General features: G+C 38.0%; 1 protein-coding gene across 6 annotated transcripts in view; it reads right to left on the bottom strand.

Moving 5' to 3' along the window:
- NEK10 (NIMA related kinase 10) overlaps window positions 1–19994 on the bottom strand; it is a 181135-nt gene that overhangs the window by 28362 nt on the left and 132779 nt on the right. For 4 of the 6 annotated variants that reach the window (XM_019745290.2, XM_019745293.2, XM_019745295.2 and 1 more), the window contains 5 exons: window positions 19201–19384; window positions 19020–19106; window positions 17479–17533; window positions 8950–8987; window positions 8710–8850 (listed from right to left, as the gene is read on the bottom strand). In XM_019745290.2, coding sequence (XP_019600849.2) covers window positions 8710–8850; window positions 8950–8987; window positions 17479–17533; window positions 19020–19106; window positions 19201–19384 — 505 coding nt within the window. The remainder of the gene's footprint in view (window positions 1–8709; window positions 8851–8949; window positions 8988–17478; window positions 17534–19019; window positions 19107–19200; window positions 19385–19994) is intronic. The other 2 variants (XM_019745292.2, XM_074312742.1) reach the window with 1 other exon arrangement.

Raw genomic sequence — 19994 nt, 5'->3', positions numbered from 1 at the left:
GTTTAATGGGTCATGAACAGCATTTTGAAAAATGGGATGGAATGAAATGGAACAGGATAGAAAAATGTCAGAGTGCATTGCACGTAGTAAGAATCCACATAGTCAAGATATAAAATGTGTTTCATATTGAGGGTCATTTCCAAAAGAGTTGAAAAGCTACTATTATAGAAAATCTACAGTATTACCTCATTCTCCCTTTCTCTCTTTTTAAATAAATGGTGACATATCATAAGACTGTTTTACAAATTTTTTCCTCACTCAGTCTGTCATGGACATTCTTTTTGTGTCAATACACAATTTTAGCTCATTTTTTTTATAATCACTATTGAATAGTACTACATGTTCTGCATGCATCATAGTTTACTGAGCCACTTCTGTCTTGATGGGCACTTAGTTTACTTTCAATTTCTCATGATTATAAATGATGCTGCAGTGAGAATACACATGTATGCCTCATTGTGCATAAGTACAAAAGGTATCTTAGGGTAGATAAGGAGAAATTAAATACTAGTTGGGCATCCGGATATACATATTTCTTATTTTAACAAGTAGACTTTAAAGTGGCTGAATCAATTTGCCCTCTGATCAGAAGGGAATCCATTTTCTACACCTTGATCAATACCACATATTATCGAACTTTTCAATTGTCAGTCTGATTTTGTTTTATTTTGTGTTCACGAGTATCTGAAGGCTGGTGAGGTTATTGCACTTGTTTGGTGAATTTCCTGTCTGTATCCCATGCTTCTTTTTTCTTATTGATTTGTAAGAGCTCTTGACATAGTCTGAACACCTACCCTTTAATTGCATTTTATATATTAGAAGCATTTTCACCTAATCTGTTACTTCTTTTTAATTTAAAGGGCATTTCCCACTCCCATCACCTAGACTAAGGGTAATTTTTAGTCTCAGGTACCACCAGGACAGTCTCTTTGGTATCTGTTGCTGCTGTGTCATGGCAAGATGCCATCACCAGTTCAGCACTCCTGGGATGCTCTGGCAAGATTACTGAGACATGTTGGAGGCATCACATGAGTTAGGATTGGGGAGAAAAGAAACTGTGAGACTGGCAATGATGGGCAGGGAATTTTGCTGTAACATTTGCAAACCCTCTTGATTTCCTGAACAATTTCAGCTAATCCTGGGTATGAGAACTATTATTCCTCCTTTGCTATCTGATCAAATCTTCACAATTTTTTATATCCCCTTACCCTAAAATGTGTATTTATTTAGCCCTTAATCATTTTAAGAAAACAAAAAAAGGGTAAATATCCAAATAGATAATTTTTAAAATTTTTATTCTTTATTTAAATATTAGTAACTACCAAGATCATGGAAAATGTTAGCCATCTTCATTTTGAGTTTTAAAGCATTCTCTCTCAATAAATCTTTCAGATTAGCCCACTAAAAATACTATATATCCTAACTATTCACACACAGTAAAACGCAACACATATTTACATTGACAATTTTGTCCTAAGAATCATTTTGTTAAAACAATTTTCCCTTAAAAAGACATCAAGAAGTAGATCATATTTCAATGTCATTCATATGGAGTATGCCCATGATTCATATTTATGTGGTTCCTACTGCAAAAGGTAGACAGTATTGGACTTATTAAAATGTAAAATGTAAATAAAATCAAAGTTTAAAATTAGAGTACTTCATATTCCTTTAATAATTTTTAGTGAATTTAGTGTTTTGAAACTTAGAAGGAAAGAAACTAGAAAATTCCCCGTAAGAGGTAATGTACATAAAAGTGTTAAAAAACTAAAATAACTAATGAGTTTTGCTCACTTACTCTGTGGTGAGCATGACACTATAAATAGCTATTATTCCCCTCAGGGGTGGTAAGGAGGAAGACTAGTGTTTTTTTAGCGGGAACTTGGGTGACATACTGGGCAGGGATTTACACATTTATTCTCATCTAATCCTCAGAACCATTCTGAAGGATGGATTTTTAATCCCCATTTTACAGATAAGGATACTGAGATTACGGAAATTGCCCAACCAAGAACACAAAGCAAGTGAGTGCTGGGATGGGAAACTAGGGGGCCCTAAAACACTACACTGACTCAGTCTACACAGGATTTGAGGGGCTCCCGATTGTCCTCCTAATTTATGATTTGGAGGCTGTGAAATCATGGACAATTCCTCTGATTACCTCATAAAATATTTATACTCCTTCCTAGGCCTGAAATACTATTTCTCTTCTTAAAAGGGTTGCAACTTTTAACACGATGTTCTACCTATTCCTTTGAACATTTAATGGATTAAATATTTTTGGAAATCATATACATGGAATAAACGGGAAGCATTAGGTCTCAGTGTCCTGTGCAGTGCACTCTGTTCTGACTTATTATCTCACAGCACATTCCTACACCAAGTTATTTGTTTCATGTCCCTGTCCTTTGAGACCTGATTTACACCATATATCCTGTCTACTGAAACTACAATTCACAATGTGAGCCCTGAAGCTGTTAATTACTACAAATTGAACAAGAGTTGGATTACACTGTATTCCCCCAGTTGACCAAGATATAGTATCAACCTACTGTTTTTCTGAATTCTCTCTAAGAGTCAGAAATGTTTGAACAACAGGAGAAGATAAAGTTTTGGGGCAGAAGATCCCCACAGAAGTGGAAAATATTTTTCCATTTTGAATGGGGCTAAAACATACATGGGCTTCTCGCTATTGGACCAACTTCCCTGTTGAAAGAAAACACATTTTTAAGTATGGTGAACAGATTCACTCTCACCTCTTTCCTTTAAGTACATGAAGTGAAGTAACTGAACTATAGTTCAAATCTACAAATGTTCAGTAATCAACCCCTATGCCCAGCAGTGTGGAAGGTGCTAGAAGTTAGACAAAGGATGCTGCACTCACAAGAGGTTCATGGGAGGTTCACCCAGAGAACCATGGGACGGAGGATAGAGAATTGATGGAAAGGTTTCATTTGAGAAGTCCATGAAGAATTACTAGGCCTTCAATAGGCACAGGACGATTTGGTGCGAGGGACTGTATATTTGATTGGCAGCTTCTGAGTAGAAGAAACAGTTCTAGCAAAGTGAGGGCCACCTCTGGAGAACAGCACAGTGTCTAGTTTATCAGGCGTGAAGTACAATAAAAGCTGAAGAGGTAGCCAGGGACTGTAGATGATGGCAAGGAGCCATAAGAGAGACTGTACGTCAGGAAGATGTATGTATGATCTCATGAGAAGAGGCCTAGAGCTGAAGTCAGAAGGTCGGGGCTGGAATAGCAGGTGGTGACTGTGGGAGCAGGAGCTGAAGCTTGGACTCAGTCATTGAGTGAATGACATCCCATGGAAAGGGAGAGGAAAATGAGAGAGAAGATGATGACTGGGGGCTAGGGCATGAAATCCCTCCCAACACAAATCAACAGGAAGTTCCACAATCAGGCAGAAATTGTTAGAAAGGGCCTCGTTCCCCCTAAAGCCACATCCCGGCGGAATTTCCCACAGGATGGCAGGAAACCGCATCAAAGCCTCAGCTCCTTTCACTCTCTGAGTGATCAGGCTCCTTTCACTGCCCTTTCATTTGAACCTTCAGATACAAACTCTATAAAGGCAAAAGAAGCAAGGCTACTTTGAAGGCCTTCTCTCTTGTATTCTGGCTCAATCACCTTTACATAATGCATCTCACATCCTGTTCAGGCTGTGTGTGTGTGTGTGTGTGTGTGTGTGTGTGTGTGTGTGTGTATTAGGGAGAGCTTCCCCCAGTTCCAAACTTGCTATCTCTTTAGCTATTTCTTCGAAGTATGACCTCAGGGTGCTTAAAGTAGAAGTTCTTAGAAATGACTACACAATATACATGGTGAGATGCTGTGTAGAGAATTCACTGTTGCATTATTTCCCACACTTAGTTCTGACTTCATGAGCCTCCTACTGTCAAGCATGCAATGGAGACTTGCATTTCCCCAAGGTGGGGTGGAAGAGAGGAACCAGGGAATGGAGAGAGTACATTCCTGGCCTTTAAAATCAAAAGGCAGAGATTCAAAACAGCTATTGCTGAATAAACTTCTTCCTGCCCCTCCTGGATAAAATTAAGTTTCTCTGAGGAGGGAGGATGAAGAGAAAATGAGAAGCAAGGAAAATCTCAGAAAAGACTCCAATTCTAGCTCGCTTTGGGCAAAGTGTGGGGTGGGAGCAGGCAGGAAGGAAGAGTTGGATGATGGAACTGTCTAAGTTTGGGGATTCAGGAGTGGTAAGGCCGTGTGCCCAGTTGCCATGGGGACCTCGGGGAGGCCCTAGTCGTGCAGATGTTCCCTGCACCATACGGCACAGGATCAAGTGAGGCTTCCTGGGGTATCAGAGGCAAAGAGTCTCTACTGAAGTCCCAAATCTCCAGGCCTGGAGAGGTGGGGACCAGCAGGCTAACCTTCCCAGACACCTGACAAGGTGAGCTGACAGCACGAGAGAGCTTGTCCTACCAACGTCTTGCCTTTGTTCTAGGGAACACAGCCACTGGTGGAAACATGGACTGGGAACTGGAAAGCAGGTAGGGCTCTGTCATTTCTTTGGATACCAACGTGGAAGGGTAACCACACTCAATAATCAGATTAGATACCAGCACAGATGGTCTCAAAGCCCCAGGAACATGATGCCAATGAAATCCTTGGAACAAAACTATCACCCAGGGAAGAAGAGAGAGAAGGGCAATACTTAGTTTGACTGACTTTAAGCCTGATATGATAGAGAAATCACCAAACATGGACATTTACCTTTAAGCTAGTTGATTATGTTTTCTGATAACTGGAAGGGGGCTCAATATAAAAATTAAGTTCAACGTTGGAAAAATATAGAAAGTTAAATTTTTGTTCCTGAATTTGTGATCTAAAACTAGCATATGCATTTGGTCTAGTCCATACAGCCTGACATTTCTCCACTGACTTAGTTATTTCTTATGCAATGCTACAATGACTGACCAAGTCATTCTGGCTTCCTTTATTCCTTTTAGAAGGAACTTTTCTTTTTCTTTCTTTCTTTTTTTTTTTTTTTTTTTGTATGAAAGTCAACTCTATTGCTGAAGCCCAGAATTCTCAGGAATAAAATACTGTGATGTGAAAAACACACTGTTTCAGCACTATGGATGCAAAGGCTAACCAATAAAAAAGAAGTGTACATCATCGCCAGGAAGCATCCTCCTGGAACCTAGTCCACACGCCCCCAGTGACTCCCTTGGCATGAAGAATTCGGAAGCAAATTATCATTGGTAAAATAAATTTGTGTCTCCCACTCCTTCCTCAGCCTGAAGTCTAACATTAAAATATCATTGTTTCCCCATTCTTTAAGTAGTCATAAGATTACTTATACAGTTGTTCTCAATAGCAAGGATAAATAAGGATTTATACAGTGGTAAGTCTGCATCAGTTACACAACAAGTAGTTTTCAAGGGCCTTATCTCAGAGCACATATTCAAGATATATGCAAACTTTACTAAAGATGCTTCTAATGTGGTTGGGAAATACAGCTAATTATATCCAAATCCCAATAAACAATATAGAAGAGTATATAATTATATGTTAAATTGCATCTATAGACTGGTACGCATATAAATTTTGATTAAACTCTGGCGAGTACATTTTTATATGCTAAAAGAATTGCTATGCCATAAAATGAAAGAACGCATATACTTAAAATCACTTTGGAAACTATAAAATTTAGTATTACGTACTTTATGTTAGTAACTAATTTGAAAGTAAGCTACTGAAAGTTGCTCATAATAAAGGCAACTAAAATATTAGCTGTGCTCTATGGCATATTTAGATGAGACACTGACTATTTAGATCTGACCTTTACGAACAAAGGACAAGTATAAAAATAGATTCCCTATCATCTAGTAAGAAAATAAAATTAAGAGCCTAGAAGTCATGAAGTGACAATTTCTATTCAAAATGCAGAGCACAAGAATTTCCATACATCAGTTCACAACCTGGGTGTTAGCGACTGGAAAATGAAAAACTAATCAAGGGAAGGAAAAACATCAGTGGCAATCCAGTCAAATTAGGCCATACTCTTAGTTGACATTACATTTGCACTTTAAATTTGGGTTTGACTGATACTCTTAAAAATTTACATTTGACCCACATTGATAATGTCCATGATATTAAAATGTACTCTATGTATTTGACAAAGAATACATTTCTCGTAATATGTTTTGGTATGATTTTATTTTCACAAATATAGGACACCATTTCCCCTACTTCAACAGGAAAGGACTGTTTTTTATATCAAAAGATTCTAGATTTTTTCTTTTTCATTCAAAATATCTTGTTTGATTAATTCATTTGACTCTATAGCCAACAGAACCAAACAATTATTTTTAAAAGTTGAGTTTTCCGAGGCATAGGATACTTACACACAATATAATTTTACATAGTAAGTAGATTGTGTATGAAAAGTATTCCTTTTTTAATTTTCTTTTCCTTCTACTGATTATATCAAGATTAAGTTTCAGTGTGAAGCAAGTATGACGTCACCATTTCTCAAAGATTAGCTAATGTTCTTTCATAACACAGAAAACAGAACGCAGGATAAGCAGACAGCAATATCTACTTGGAATTTAGCAATGTTGTCTTGCTTAGATTTGCATTTATTTTTACAGTTGACATCTATTTATGGCAAGTGATACTCTACTGGCTTCCCATTTGTAGCAATAACATAACCTCCTCTTTAAATAAATTTAAGTTGACTAAGTGAGTCAAATTAAAGAAGCATATATTAGGAGAATGACATAGATGGTACTCAGGTATGGCCAAATTTGTGCAATGGTAATCTACAAGTGACTGAAGTGAGGGAAGTAGAGCTAAAATAATTAACATGTTTAAAATGTTTATTCATTCATTCGTGCCACATTAATTACTGTTAACATTTTCATCTGTGCAATATAGAAATTCTTAAATTTTCATTTCTGTTGGCAGAGGACTACAGTCTATTATTTAACCTAAAGAATTTGTATAAAATAAATTATTTACACAATCTAGTTAGTATTAAAAGAACAACAAGACTTTTAATTGTATTAACTTGAAATGGTTCCACAGTTATCTGTTCTACAGGAGTTTGGAGGTACATTAAATACTGCTGTATCATCACAATATCGACCTAGAAGTCCACATTTTAGAAGGACCACAGAGGCAAGATATTATAACACACCCACCAGGCACTCTAAAATAATAGTTGTCACCCTTTTTTCTGTCATAGCATGTGGAGAATGATGTTCACATACTAGATGTAGTCCTCGGGGCATACCCAGGTTTTGACGAAAATCTCCCATCCCTGACAATTTTTTCCCCAGTATATTTAGGCAATACAGGGCTGTAGCTGTTATTCATACATAATTTCCAGCATGTTCCCTTTTATCCAAGATAAAATTGATTTTATCTAAATCAATTTTTAAATAAATGAAAATATGTTAATATAATCTGATTTTTTTTTTAAATACATCATTTATATGTTTCAGTGCTTTGCCTATTCTGAGTAAGGAATACATAAAGTGTAACTCACAAGTAACCAGACCAACAGTGTCCCATGACACCTTTTTATTCTCTTAGCTAGGATAGAGAAAGGAATTCCTATGATGCATTACAACAGAACTATGAATTGCTTACATACACATACATGTGTGTGTTCCACTCTTGCTGTTATAAAATCAACAATTGCTTTAGCTTTAAGATTATGTTATGAACTTACCTTATGCCACAATAGCAGTAGAGTACAGTCAACATGATAGCTTTGGACATATCAATAACAAAAACCATCTTTTTTTTTTTTCATCTATGTTGACAGTGTAAATGGCCCCAATGTGTCAATAACTCATCCAAAGCAAATTTAATAAATGTAGAGGCATGGGCTAATATTACAGTAAATCAATTCATATCATCTTTGTTCACTATATGTGTTAACTCTACAAAAAAAATGTGAATTAAAGAAGTTAAAGTGAAAACAGCAGTAGGTAATAATTCCAAATTAACCAAAGTACTAAAATAGAACTTTATACTCAAGAGTCATATTTATACATAAGTTAAAAGCACAATCATTAAACTTCTTCCTGAATTGTCCAGGTTTAACTAATAATTTTACTATTACTGTTGTACTTTGGTCCTCTTTAACAGAAATTAGAAACTAATTAACACATTCTTTTTCCCCAAAAACCATTATTATAAATATTTATGTTTTAAAAACCCATAATTTTTATGTTATTAAAGAAACAATGTGATATAACATTGTTTTAGTCAAATACAAATAGAAATAACCATAAAGAACTATCTGTGTCAGCGTAAAGGAGATAGAAAAAAGATATGCTCCAGTCTCTTGTATCATATAGATCTAGAACTTATGTAAATATATGTATACCTATATACTATATACATGTGTATGTCTTACACACATGTAAAACATAGTTGCTATTTTTCACTAGTAGGTAAGCACTTTAAGCATCAATAGTTCAACTCGTTAACATTCCCACCAAAGTAGAAATGCACATTTTGGAACATCCTATAATATTCCAATCAAATAAGTGAACACAGAAAAGTAGTTCGATATCCTTAAATGCCAAACTAATAATTATGGTAGACAAATAAAACCAAATCCCCCTGCTGCCCATCCCAAGCATCATTTAGACATTTCAGGCCCAACTATACTCCTGTGTTTGCCCATTGTGTGCTTGACATCAACTTGATCTAATAAGTACTACCATGGTCTTTGAGATTGCGAAGAATCACAGCAGGAAGACTATGGGACTGCCACCCCATCACTAACTCGGCCTCTAGCTCCTTAATGTGGGCCTTGAGCGTGAGGGGTGGCACTTTCAGAAGCAGGTCAAGAGGCAGCAAAGCTGAAGAAATAAAAGGGGGAAAGATATGAGACTATAACATAAATTACATTGCATTTCAGGGAGGTATGCATTATTTCATTGCTGCCAACACCAAATTACCTGGTCGTGGTCTTGATCCTATTGCCCTGGGGAAGTCCCTGAAAACAGAAGTAGGAGCCGTTAGAAGGCCTGACTCAACTTGGATTCGACCAACACTTACTGACAGCCTACACCTTGCTATGGTTTAGATTATAAAAATAAATAAATGTTATTTTTCCTCAAAACACTCTCAAGAGTTAAACAAAGAAGGAAATAAACATATTTGAACCCAGGGCAGAACTGACATTCCACTGGCCAATAGAAGAACCTTGTCCCATCATAGCTCTTAATAAGAAGGATTAAGAGTCTAAATCTTAGGGCCTTGAATGATTTTCTTGTTACACTTAAAATAAAAATACTGATTTTGTATTAAAAAGAAATATATTTCAAATTTTACATATATTATTTTCCGGTGCTTTGTTCTTGCTGTCTTAAAAAAGCTATAAATCTAAAATTCGATGATTTTTGCATTTCAGAGGATTACATTTACCCTAGTTTTCAGTATTATTAAACATCGCTTGTTTGCCCTGCCCTAAAACTCTAGATTTCCTGATCTTTTTGCAAGTTGGTCTCAGTGCCTTCCACCAGTGGAGGTGGCCTAAGAACCCACCAAGGACTGCCATAAATAACCTTCAACCTTGTTCTTTCCATTAAAATTTAGAGACAATTTCTTAATGGTATTTTTTTTGGAATAAAATAAGAAATATCTGTACTCTGACAAGTTATAAGAGCCATACTTCAATTTAATGCAATCCAACAAAAATATACGCAACAACTACGACATACAAGGCACATGACAGTAATTTGCTGAGTGGGAATGAATAAAGGGATTCAAATATAAATAAACATTGTTGATAATTCTCTTACCACAAGCCTTTCATTTTAATTATAGAAATTTTGATACATACATGTAACACATACCTTTTATGAGGCATAACAAAATTGACACTCATTACCTGCCACCTAACGTAAGTACCAGAATAATACTGGAATCTTGGCATCCACTGTGAGTTCCTTCCCTATCCTGTCCCATTCCTCCTAACCCCCCACCAACCCAGCCCTCTCTTGATCCCATTGTTTTTCCTATCTCATTCTCAGATCTAGGTTTCCAGACCCTTGAAAAGTAAGTGAAACTCTCCAGCGTTACTCGTTAATACACTCTCCCCAGCCCTGGGATAACGGACATGTTTAAAGAAAGAAAAGGGATGGACGCTGACCTCAGAAAGTTGGAAGAGGAGAGTAATCTCAGCAGTGCCTATATGTGGGCAGGAGGTCTGAGGGCTGAGCTAAGGAGCAGTGCATATGTTCCAGCTCGTCATATCCTTGCACACACACTCTACCCCAGAGAGTGCAAGTAAGTAACCCTGTCCCTTCGCCTTCCAGACAAGTTCAGCACGGCTCAATAGAAATATAATGCAAACCACAAACATAAGTTTAAATTTTCTGGTAGCCACATTTTTAAATAGTAGAAATAAGGAAGTGAAATTAATTTTAAAAATATATTTTATTTAATCAAATGTATCCAAAATAGTATCATTTCAACACTTAACTAAATAGAAAAATTCATGATATTTTACATTCAGTTTTGCATTTAAATTAATAGTCATATGAAATTTAAAATTCAGTTCCTCAGTCACACGAGCTACATTTCAATTGCTCAAGACTCACATGTGGCCAATGGCCTCCATATTCGACAGTGCTTTCCAGACCCTTCCTTAGAAGGTGCTGGTCATTGTCTTCATAAACATTCTGACTGAGGCTAACAGTCATGCCATATAGCTGCACCCCACAATACCCCACTGTCTTAAAAGTTGAATGAAAATGTAACTGGGGAACATCTTTCACTCAAGAGTTTATGGGAGCTCTTGCTAGCTGATAACTGTTCACATTCTGAGTTAACTAGATGACTATTCCAGTTGTCCTGAAGAACATCAAACTTCAAATATTTTTACTTATTAAAAATGTGCTGGTGGTTGATGTGAAAGAGACCCCCCTGACGACACTGACTTGCTGCCAGCTTTGCCACTCCTTTATATAACTCTACATTCTTCTTTAATAAACTTTAGGGGATCTTTAAAAATAAATTTGTTTATTCAACAAATATTTATTAAGTACGCACTACGTATAGGCACTGTGCTTGACACTAAAGATGGGAGGGTGAAAAGAAACAGTCCCTACAGTCCTGGACCTTACAAGGCTGACTAAGGGTAGCAGAAAAACAGTTAATTTCTCTGGAAATTATATCATGGATCCCAAGAAAACATAGTCAGTTGAAATTTCGAAATAGAACTGACTCATTGTAACTAGCAGGGACAGCTTTTAATTATACAATTGTTGGGTCCACAGATGGACAAAAGATGGAAATTATGCAGAGCCTGAGGGAAGTCTGCCTCTAGAATGAACCAGATTGAATGTTTACGTCCAATAGAACACTGTGGCTGCAGAGGATGGTTTCCCGTGATGGCACAAGCTATAAAATAGAAATGGTTTAACATGAAGAAAGCATTCCAGAAATGTGTTATGGTGGAAAGGCTTAACATAATGATGCTTGTGTCCTCTAAAAGTTCTGAAATGGGCATTGACCAACAGCAACTCAGGCTGACGAAACGGAATCTCAGAGAAATGGAGGTTTCAAAGGTTCTCAAAGGTCATCACTTCCCACTCTCTTCAGATCTGGTGTGACTTCATCCAGAATTCATAAGCCAAAACAGAAGGTGAAGCACTGAATACGAATATTAGCCTACTACTTCCACCCCAAACCACTATAGGTAAGGCAGACATTGGAGGTTGCATTGGCTTTGTAATTTTTAAAATCAACTTCTCACTGAGTTAATTCAAGCGCAAGGGTAAATCATTTGGATAATTATTTTGTCAGAAGAGTTCTGGCCATAAAGGAAATGGAGTTCTAGAATTTTATATCTCACAAAAGTCTTTTAAATTTATCTCTGAACCAAGAAAATATTTCCAGTCACTGTAACTGCATCACATAATTTAATTCAATTGTGAAAAGTAGTCAATATTATTTGATGCCGATTAAAAGAAGGAAATGTGTAACCTTATGAAACGAGAGGCTTGGCTTGCAATATTGAGGTAATGCTTTCTGTGTCTAATGCTAACTAGGATTTTACTGCTTAAAATCCTCCTTCAGGTGATGACATTCATAAACATGTCCTATGCACATAAGCGACATTATGTTGGGGTTGAGTTCTCCTGTTTCCTAAGAGCTTTTCATCTATCCACAGTGTTAATGGAGTGGGAAAGTGGTATAGTGCTTCTGTGGCTCTCCACTCATACTCTAATAATAGCTAGAAATAAATGGGAAGTAAGCAGGAAAGTTTAGAACTGTCACAGAAAAGAAATAACATGGTCTTACTGACAAAAACTTCAGATTGCTTGATTGTGACATTCACAGACAGGCTGGGTTTATTCTGGCAAAGTAGCGATCAAGCAGTATTTATTCAATTTAAGTAAAACTACATATGGTCTTTCTGACCACATGTATGATACAGGATGGTCACAAACATCCACAGTCATCTTTATATACAAAGACTAGAGTCGGGTGCACAACCGTGAATTCAAGTACACATACGCTGATTTATCAAAGTTGCAAACCACAGGTATCCCTGATGTGGAAAACATCGTTGTCTTAAACCAGTCTGCCAATTATGCCCTGTTGCCTTGGCAACAGGACACAAGTGAGTATGGAGAAATCTTGTTGCCTGAGCAACGGAATCTTAAAAAAGGGAGGGTGTGTGTGTGTGTGTGTGTGTGTGTGTGTGTGTGTGTGTGTGTGTGTATATATATATATATATATATATATATATTGAGTGAGACTTTAAAACCCATAGAGGAACTGGTAAAAATCAGCCCATTCTTAATTCTGTCCTAGCAAGTAGTAATAGAGGCAGGAGATTTTAGATCACTTAGATCATGGAAATGATTAAAGTTGGACATTTCAAAGTAAGTCCTAATTGTTGAATTTTTGATTGCCTTTATCTTGGCACAGACATTAACCCAGCTTTTGGCTAATTCTCTCAATGTGCACATAACATCAAAGAAACATTAACAATAAGGATATTTACTTTATATGATTATTTCAAAGTATATGATATCTTGTGAGAGTTTGATTGGGAAAAGTGAATTCCACTCTCCTTCTCATTCCTTATGATGTCAGGGATGCGCACATCAAAAGAGAAGATGATTTCCACAAATACCATCATTCACTTCACCCCTGTCAACAGACACGTGGGGTTCAAATGTCTCACACTGGGAATGTAAAGATGATACAACCACTCCAGTAAACAGTTTGGCAGTTTCTTAAACAGGTAAGCATAAACCTCCCATGCAATCCAACCATTTCACTTCTAAGTATTTTCCCAAGATAACAAAACGTACGTGTTCACCGAAGCTTTATTTGTAATAGCCAAATACTGGAATTCAAGTGTCTATTAATAGATGAATGGCTAAATAAACACTGGTACATCCCTAGGATGGAATACTACTTAACAATAAAAAGGAATGAACTATGGATACACAAAATAACATAGAAAAATCTCGTAATAATTATGCTGACTGAAAAAAGTCAGACAAATAAGAGTACATATTTCCATTTATATAAAATTGTAAAACACAAAACAATTCTATAGTCTGGCAAGCAGATCAATGATTGCCTGGGTTGGGGAGTGAGGAGCAGGAGCGAGAAGCACAAATGGGCACTTTTAGGTGGCTATGCTCACTTTCTAAATTGTGGGATTTACGGGGATATGCACACTCAAAACTTATCAACTTGCACACTTTAAATATGTGCAATTTATTTCATGCGAATTATAGATCATTGAAGCTGTTAAAATAACTTCTCACATTCTCATTCAAGAAAAGTTATTCAACATAGATCATCACATGATCTGTGTGCATTCATTAAAAGCAATACATAAAAAATACACCATTAATTTTCTCCTGCCTTTTGTTACTTACTAGATGGAAGTGAAATGCAGTCAGATTTGGTTATCTCACGGCTCTCCACCTTCAGGAGAGCTAACTACAGAGTTAGCCCTCAACAGAGTATGAGTGGTTGTAGCTAAAGCAGCTCCTGGGTGACGACTCAGATTGCTAAACAGCTATAGGAGTGTCCCAAGGGGCACTCCTTTTTATGACCCTCCAGTAACATGCAAAGGACGAAGATGTAAAATGAAATCTCTATGCTAGTAAACCAAAGACTTAACTAAAAGCAAAGTATGCTAAGTAAGTATACTCATAGCATGAATGGCCTGTTTACTGCTAGGAAATAGGGGTTCTCTGGAAGCTCCCCACTGTCTGCTTCACCTCCAGGTTTTCTGGGGGTCCAGGAGAGCCCTGGGAATGACTGCTATGTGGTACCCTGGTGCCTGGAGATTTGGGAATGGGCATTTGATAATTCACCTCTGCTTCACGAATGGCTACATTTCCAGAAGCCAAGGAAAGGGGGTGGGAGCTCTCACCACTCATCTGGTTTCTGAGCTTTGAATTTGGCTTCCAGGACTTTTCGTGGCCTGGGGGTGGAGGGCTGAGATCTGGGGAAGAATTTGGCAAGAAAGGGGGCCCAAAGGACTTATTTGCCAGCTTCACGTGACTTCTGCTAAATACTACATAGAAAGAACATGGACTTCTAAGAGTAGGGGACTGGTTCTCTCCTGTTTTGCCTTTAATTATATTCCTGAAAAAAAAGCTGTATTATTTGATGACGATGGCTTAGACCAACAGGGTGCCTCCCACTTCTAATGTCATGTGACCTTTCTCCAGCCTTGAAACTTCAGTACTTCTCTAAGACAGCAGGGGCTGCCCTTCATAGTTTTGTTTGCTCATGTTTTATCCATTTGCCTGGCCTATTTGCCCAAGAAAAATCTATCTCAGCTTATTAAGAAGGTAACTTGGTTTTACAGCAGGCAATTGGCTTAACTCTAGCCCCTGATACCTTAGGTGACCAAAGCTGAGAGTTTATGCTTCAACTTTCTCTGTATACTATTTATCCAGGGCCAACTCTGAATTCTAGCCTCTAGAAGCTGTGCTCTGGTCAAGTATGCATGCACTGCTCTGTGGTTTCTCCTCACTGAGACCAACTCCCTTGTTTTAGGAACCAATGAAGGTCTCACTGTAACTGTTTGACCATTTAATATATGACACAGAATAGCCAAAAATCTCTACAGGCTTGATTTTCAATTTATTTTTATTCTATTTTGTAGCTGTGCCATCTTCCTTTAGATTCTAACTTCTCATGTAGCTTCTAATTATTTTGCAGGAGGGGTTTACTTTCACATTTATAAACCAAGAAACCCAGGAAAATCCTAAGCAAATTAGAATGCAAATAACTTTAGCCTTATTTAATGCCTTTTAACGAATCAGAAATACATATTAGAGTTGTCTCCTTTTAATTCAGAGAAGCTCTGGGGATTAGCTGGAAGTAAAAAAGTTAGTTTCTCTCGTATTTGGCATGAATCATAGGCTGTCTTTTGTCATTTATTTCCTTCTCAAGTCTGCCCTTATCTCCCCGTTACACAGTGAGTCCCTTGAGAGAAGAGAGCTTGTCTAAACCAACCTGTCTCCCCCGATGGCATATCCCACTATATCACACATGGCACAGCTCGGCAAATGTTATTTGAAGTCAGGTCCTAGTCACCTATTCACCTATGTGTGTGTCTCTTAACTCATCAACTGTTGCTACCTACCTGATCCCCTCAGGATTTTGCCAGTCAGGGACTTTATTCTGAAATTCATTTCCATTATGCAGTTCCCAGCACCCTCAAACCCAGGAGTGGATAGTAGTTCCATTTGGACAGCCCAGCACCCTCACCTGCTCACTACAGCAAGGGATTCCTGGCAGACTGGAAGCGTCTATCAATCAAGGAGCTCAGCTCTCCCCACAGCAGTAACTTGGACCCTAATCTAAATCAGGCCAATTTGACTCTCTTGAAAGACACTGAATCCTAAGAATGGTGACACACAGAGAGAGAAAACAGCATTTAGCCTAGTATCAGTGCCTTTGCAAGTCTGCCAGGAGTGCCTCCTCCACAGACGTCAGGGGCTGACCTGGCTCTTATCCGTTCTTAAGCTTGACTCTCTGGGTGCCTAATTGGGTGAGCCCCCCAAAGCCTTCTCATGAACCCCGCTGTTGCATAAGTTGGCCAGGGAGTTTCTTTTGCTTGCATTTGAAATGCCTGGCTGATAAAGCACAGCCGCAGCCTGAGCTTTGAGTCACATGCACACACTCACCCCACAGGCAGGGTCCTGCACCACCAGCCTGCTGATGGGCACCGCCACGTAACGGGCAGTCCCAGCCTCACCTGGTGCCTCAGCCTCAGAGCGCTTGGGCAGTCCTTCTGCCTGCTTCTGCTCAGCTCCTTGCCCATCTCTCTATTGGTTTTTCCTACGTGATCACACTTCTCAAATCTAGACCACATTCTCAGCAGTGACTTTGAACATCACCTAATGAACAGAAACCACCAAGTATAATCTTCTGTAATATCCCTTTTCTTTGATTTTTCTACCTTAATTTTACCTTCGACTCCTGTTCTTCAGACACAGAGAAAGGGTTGTCCCTTCACCTTTCCCAGGCCCACCCTCGGGTTCCAATCTACTCGGTGACTGTGCACCATCAGTTCTCCTTCCCTCTTCAATGTCTCCTTTCCATTGGCTGCTTCTGCGCAGTCCCAAACAGCCTGCAGTCATTTATATTCTAGAAGGCCCTTTCCCATCAAACATTCCCCACCAGCTAACTCTCCCAGCTCACTCCTCGCTTTCTTCACTTGTTCCCTCCCCAGCCCTGCCTCTGTAACTTCTAAAACCACCACAGTTAGGCTTCTGCTCACAACAGCCTCACCCAATGACACGGACACTGTTCTCATGAAGGTCACCAGGAACTTGCAGAAGGTCAAGTTGAATAGTTTCGTTTTAGTCCTTAGCCCAGGAAATAACTATTGCAGACACTGTTAGTTGCCCCAAAATAACAATTTCTTCTTCCTTATAAAACAGAATCCCCCAGACATACTCATCTTCCCTTGCAGCTAGATGTGGTCATATGACGAAGTTCTGGCCCACAGTATATGAACAGAAGGGATGAGCACAATATCTGAGTCATGTCCTAAAAAAGGGGTGTGGGTGGTCTCCACTTCCCCTTTCTACTTCCTGCTGGCTGGGATGTGGATGTGATATGGTCCACATTTGTCACAACTGCCAGGAGGATAAAACCTATACCCTGGGGGAAGTAAAGAAGCAAGGTATGAGGAGCCAGGACTCCATATGATCTCACGAAGCACAACTGGCTTACCCCCACCCCTGGGCTCAGAAAGACTAACTGACTGGCTGAGGATCACAAAGGTAGACTGGAACCTTGGTCCCAGCGTGGCACTCTTCTCAGTATGCTGTTTGGTAAACTACAATGAGTTCTGGGAAGGTGGGTTCTAGTAGCCTCTATTACCACATGCCTACGGTAACTTCTGGTTATCAGGTTTCAATTTAGTCATCGGTAACTCAACTCTGCAATCTGAAAATATTTCTAGAAGCTCAACGTGTACATACCTTGTTTGGGATCGTCTTTCTCCTCCCGAAGCACTAAAACTTCTCTTTAAAATTCCTAAAACAAGAAAATAAAAATAACTTCACCTTTTCCCACTGCAAATCTTTTATTTATTCATTCATTCATTTGTTTGTTGGTTTAAAAAATGTTGCATTCTACTATCTGAGCAATTGTATGTACTGTAAAGACTGCCTTCATTTGTGAAAGTATCGGCTAAACTATAATGTTGCAAATTACTAGTTACTTGACAGGTTTGTCTAAGGGTCTTCTTCCAAAGAAAAGGTGCTAAGCAAAGAAACTCCTTATTTTTAACAGCTAACAAAAGAACAATAAAATATCTATGTCATAATCATCCAGAAGCCCTTGCCAAGCCAGTTACAAGTTACCACATGCAAATTTAAGGGTCCAACTTTTCCTTCCCCATTTCCCCACTGACCCTCCCCGCCACTGTTACTGGAGAGACATAATCCTGAATTCATCTCAAAATAGTCAGTAATTAACTGCTGCACACGTTTATATGTATGAATATTTTTACTGTATAATATTTATGTTTTCCCAATCACAAATCAAGACATTTTACCCATCAGCTGGAATTTAAAGAGAAAACAGAGCAGAGTGTTGAAAATTGGGATTGTCCCAGAAAATCTGGAACATTCAGTTACCATTTTGATGGACCGATTAAGTTAGGAAAAGGCCAAAAAAAAAAAAAAAAAAAAGAAGAAGGCAAATCCTTAGAGTTCTACTTCTATATTTAGGGAGGCTATTTAAACCTTCTTTTTTGAAATAGTCATTGGTGAGAAGTCATTTTTATAGTATAGTCATTGGTGAAAAAGAATTCTTTACACTTAATTTACGTCAGAGCATTTCTATCTATCTTATTTAATAGTCTATCAACTTACTCTTTTAAAAGAGTCATTATTTTCTATTATGACTTCTCTTTTCTTTCAGTTTCAGATCTGTTGAGTAAATTGAATCCTATATTTCCTTAAAATCTTTATATTTTATCTAAACATTTCTTTTCCATACCTCAGTATAACTATTTTCTTTACTGTTTCAAAATAAGAGTCAAGATTAACATATGGACTGAATTTATATATTTTTTCATAGTTCTAAACAATTAAAATATTTACTTTACTTTAGTGTTTTAAGAATAATATATCCCTTTATATTAATGTAAATAATATACCAACACTGATTTCTTCTTCATGTTTCTACCCTTAATCAACAGATTCATAAAAGGTCACTTCCATGATTCTTGTGGTTATTTAGTGTGTCTCCAAATTACGTATCTCCACTCTCCAGTTAGAATTTGCATTTGCTGGTAGAAATAATGTAATTATTCATTGGACAGCTGAGGCAACAGAAAACTACCGTGCTGGTTGGCTTTTGGGTTCTGTCAGAGTGACAGACACACCTGTCCTAATTAGCATTGCACCTGGAGACAAACCACTGGGTTATGTATATAATGACACTTACTTGACTCCCAAGTATGATTCTCAAATTACTACCTGCTGGAATTCACAAACTGGTAAAGAAAGCTTACTGAATGTAGATTCTTTCAAAGGGCTTGAACTGGAGCTGCTGGAGTTATCTGAAATGTCCAATTCATCGTCTAGCTCTGAATATATATCTGCACATTAATAAAGAAAATGAAAATCAAACAAACCTTGAAACAAGAAGGAGTCAAGAGTGCATTCATGCTGCCACCTTTTCACTAGAAATACCTTTCTCAAAATTTTCCAAGTTGAAGTTATCATCTGACAGGATTTCATCGCAGGTCCTGTCTTCTTCTTTACCAGAGGGGGCCTGGAAACCTTCAGGGGGCAGGTCTGTGCTTTCAGACAGTTCACTTTTCAGGCTGGCTGCCCCACTGCTGCTGCTACTCAAACTTGCTTTCTCAAAGGTTTCCTGAAAGAGAAATTCAATTTTTTACAGCCATTTCTTTCCTTCCTTCTGCAGGACCCATAGTTCATTAGAACACATATTAAAATGCTTAAAATAGCATTACATGTGTGCTGAAGTCACCTTAGTAGTTCCACCTATACCTAGGCTATAGACTCCATTCACTGCGTAACAACAAAAAGTAAGATCGCAAGCTACCATTGGACAAAAAGAATGGATGTGGCAAGATGCTCAGTAACAAAGGTCTATGCAATCAGGTGAAAAAAATGTAGCACATACAGAGGGTGCCAAAAAAAATGTATACACATTTTCAGAAAGGAAAACTGTATTAAAATTGTAATACTCAATATATACCAATAACGAAAGATGAATACAAGTCACATTTCACTTCTGCAGTTACAAGAGGTGCTCAAAGTGGTTACCATCAGCATCCATACACTTCTGATTATAGCGAACTACCGCTTGAGCAACGTTGACCAAAGTGTCCACTTGTATACATTTGTTGGTACCCCTGGTATAGTATCAATTAAACTGAAATTTCCCTACATTAAGCTATTTAATTGTAAGCGGGCATTTTCCCGCCAAATCGCATCGTAACGCAGGGCTTTTCTGACAT

Source organism: Rhinolophus sinicus, linkage group LG10, assembly GCF_036562045.2.
Source record: "Rhinolophus sinicus isolate RSC01 linkage group LG10, ASM3656204v1, whole genome shotgun sequence".
NCBI classification, from domain to species: Eukaryota; Metazoa; Chordata; class Mammalia; order Chiroptera; family Rhinolophidae; genus Rhinolophus; species Rhinolophus sinicus.
Note: the sequence above shows the minus strand (reverse complement) of the source record. Positions and strands in the feature narration are given on the sequence as shown.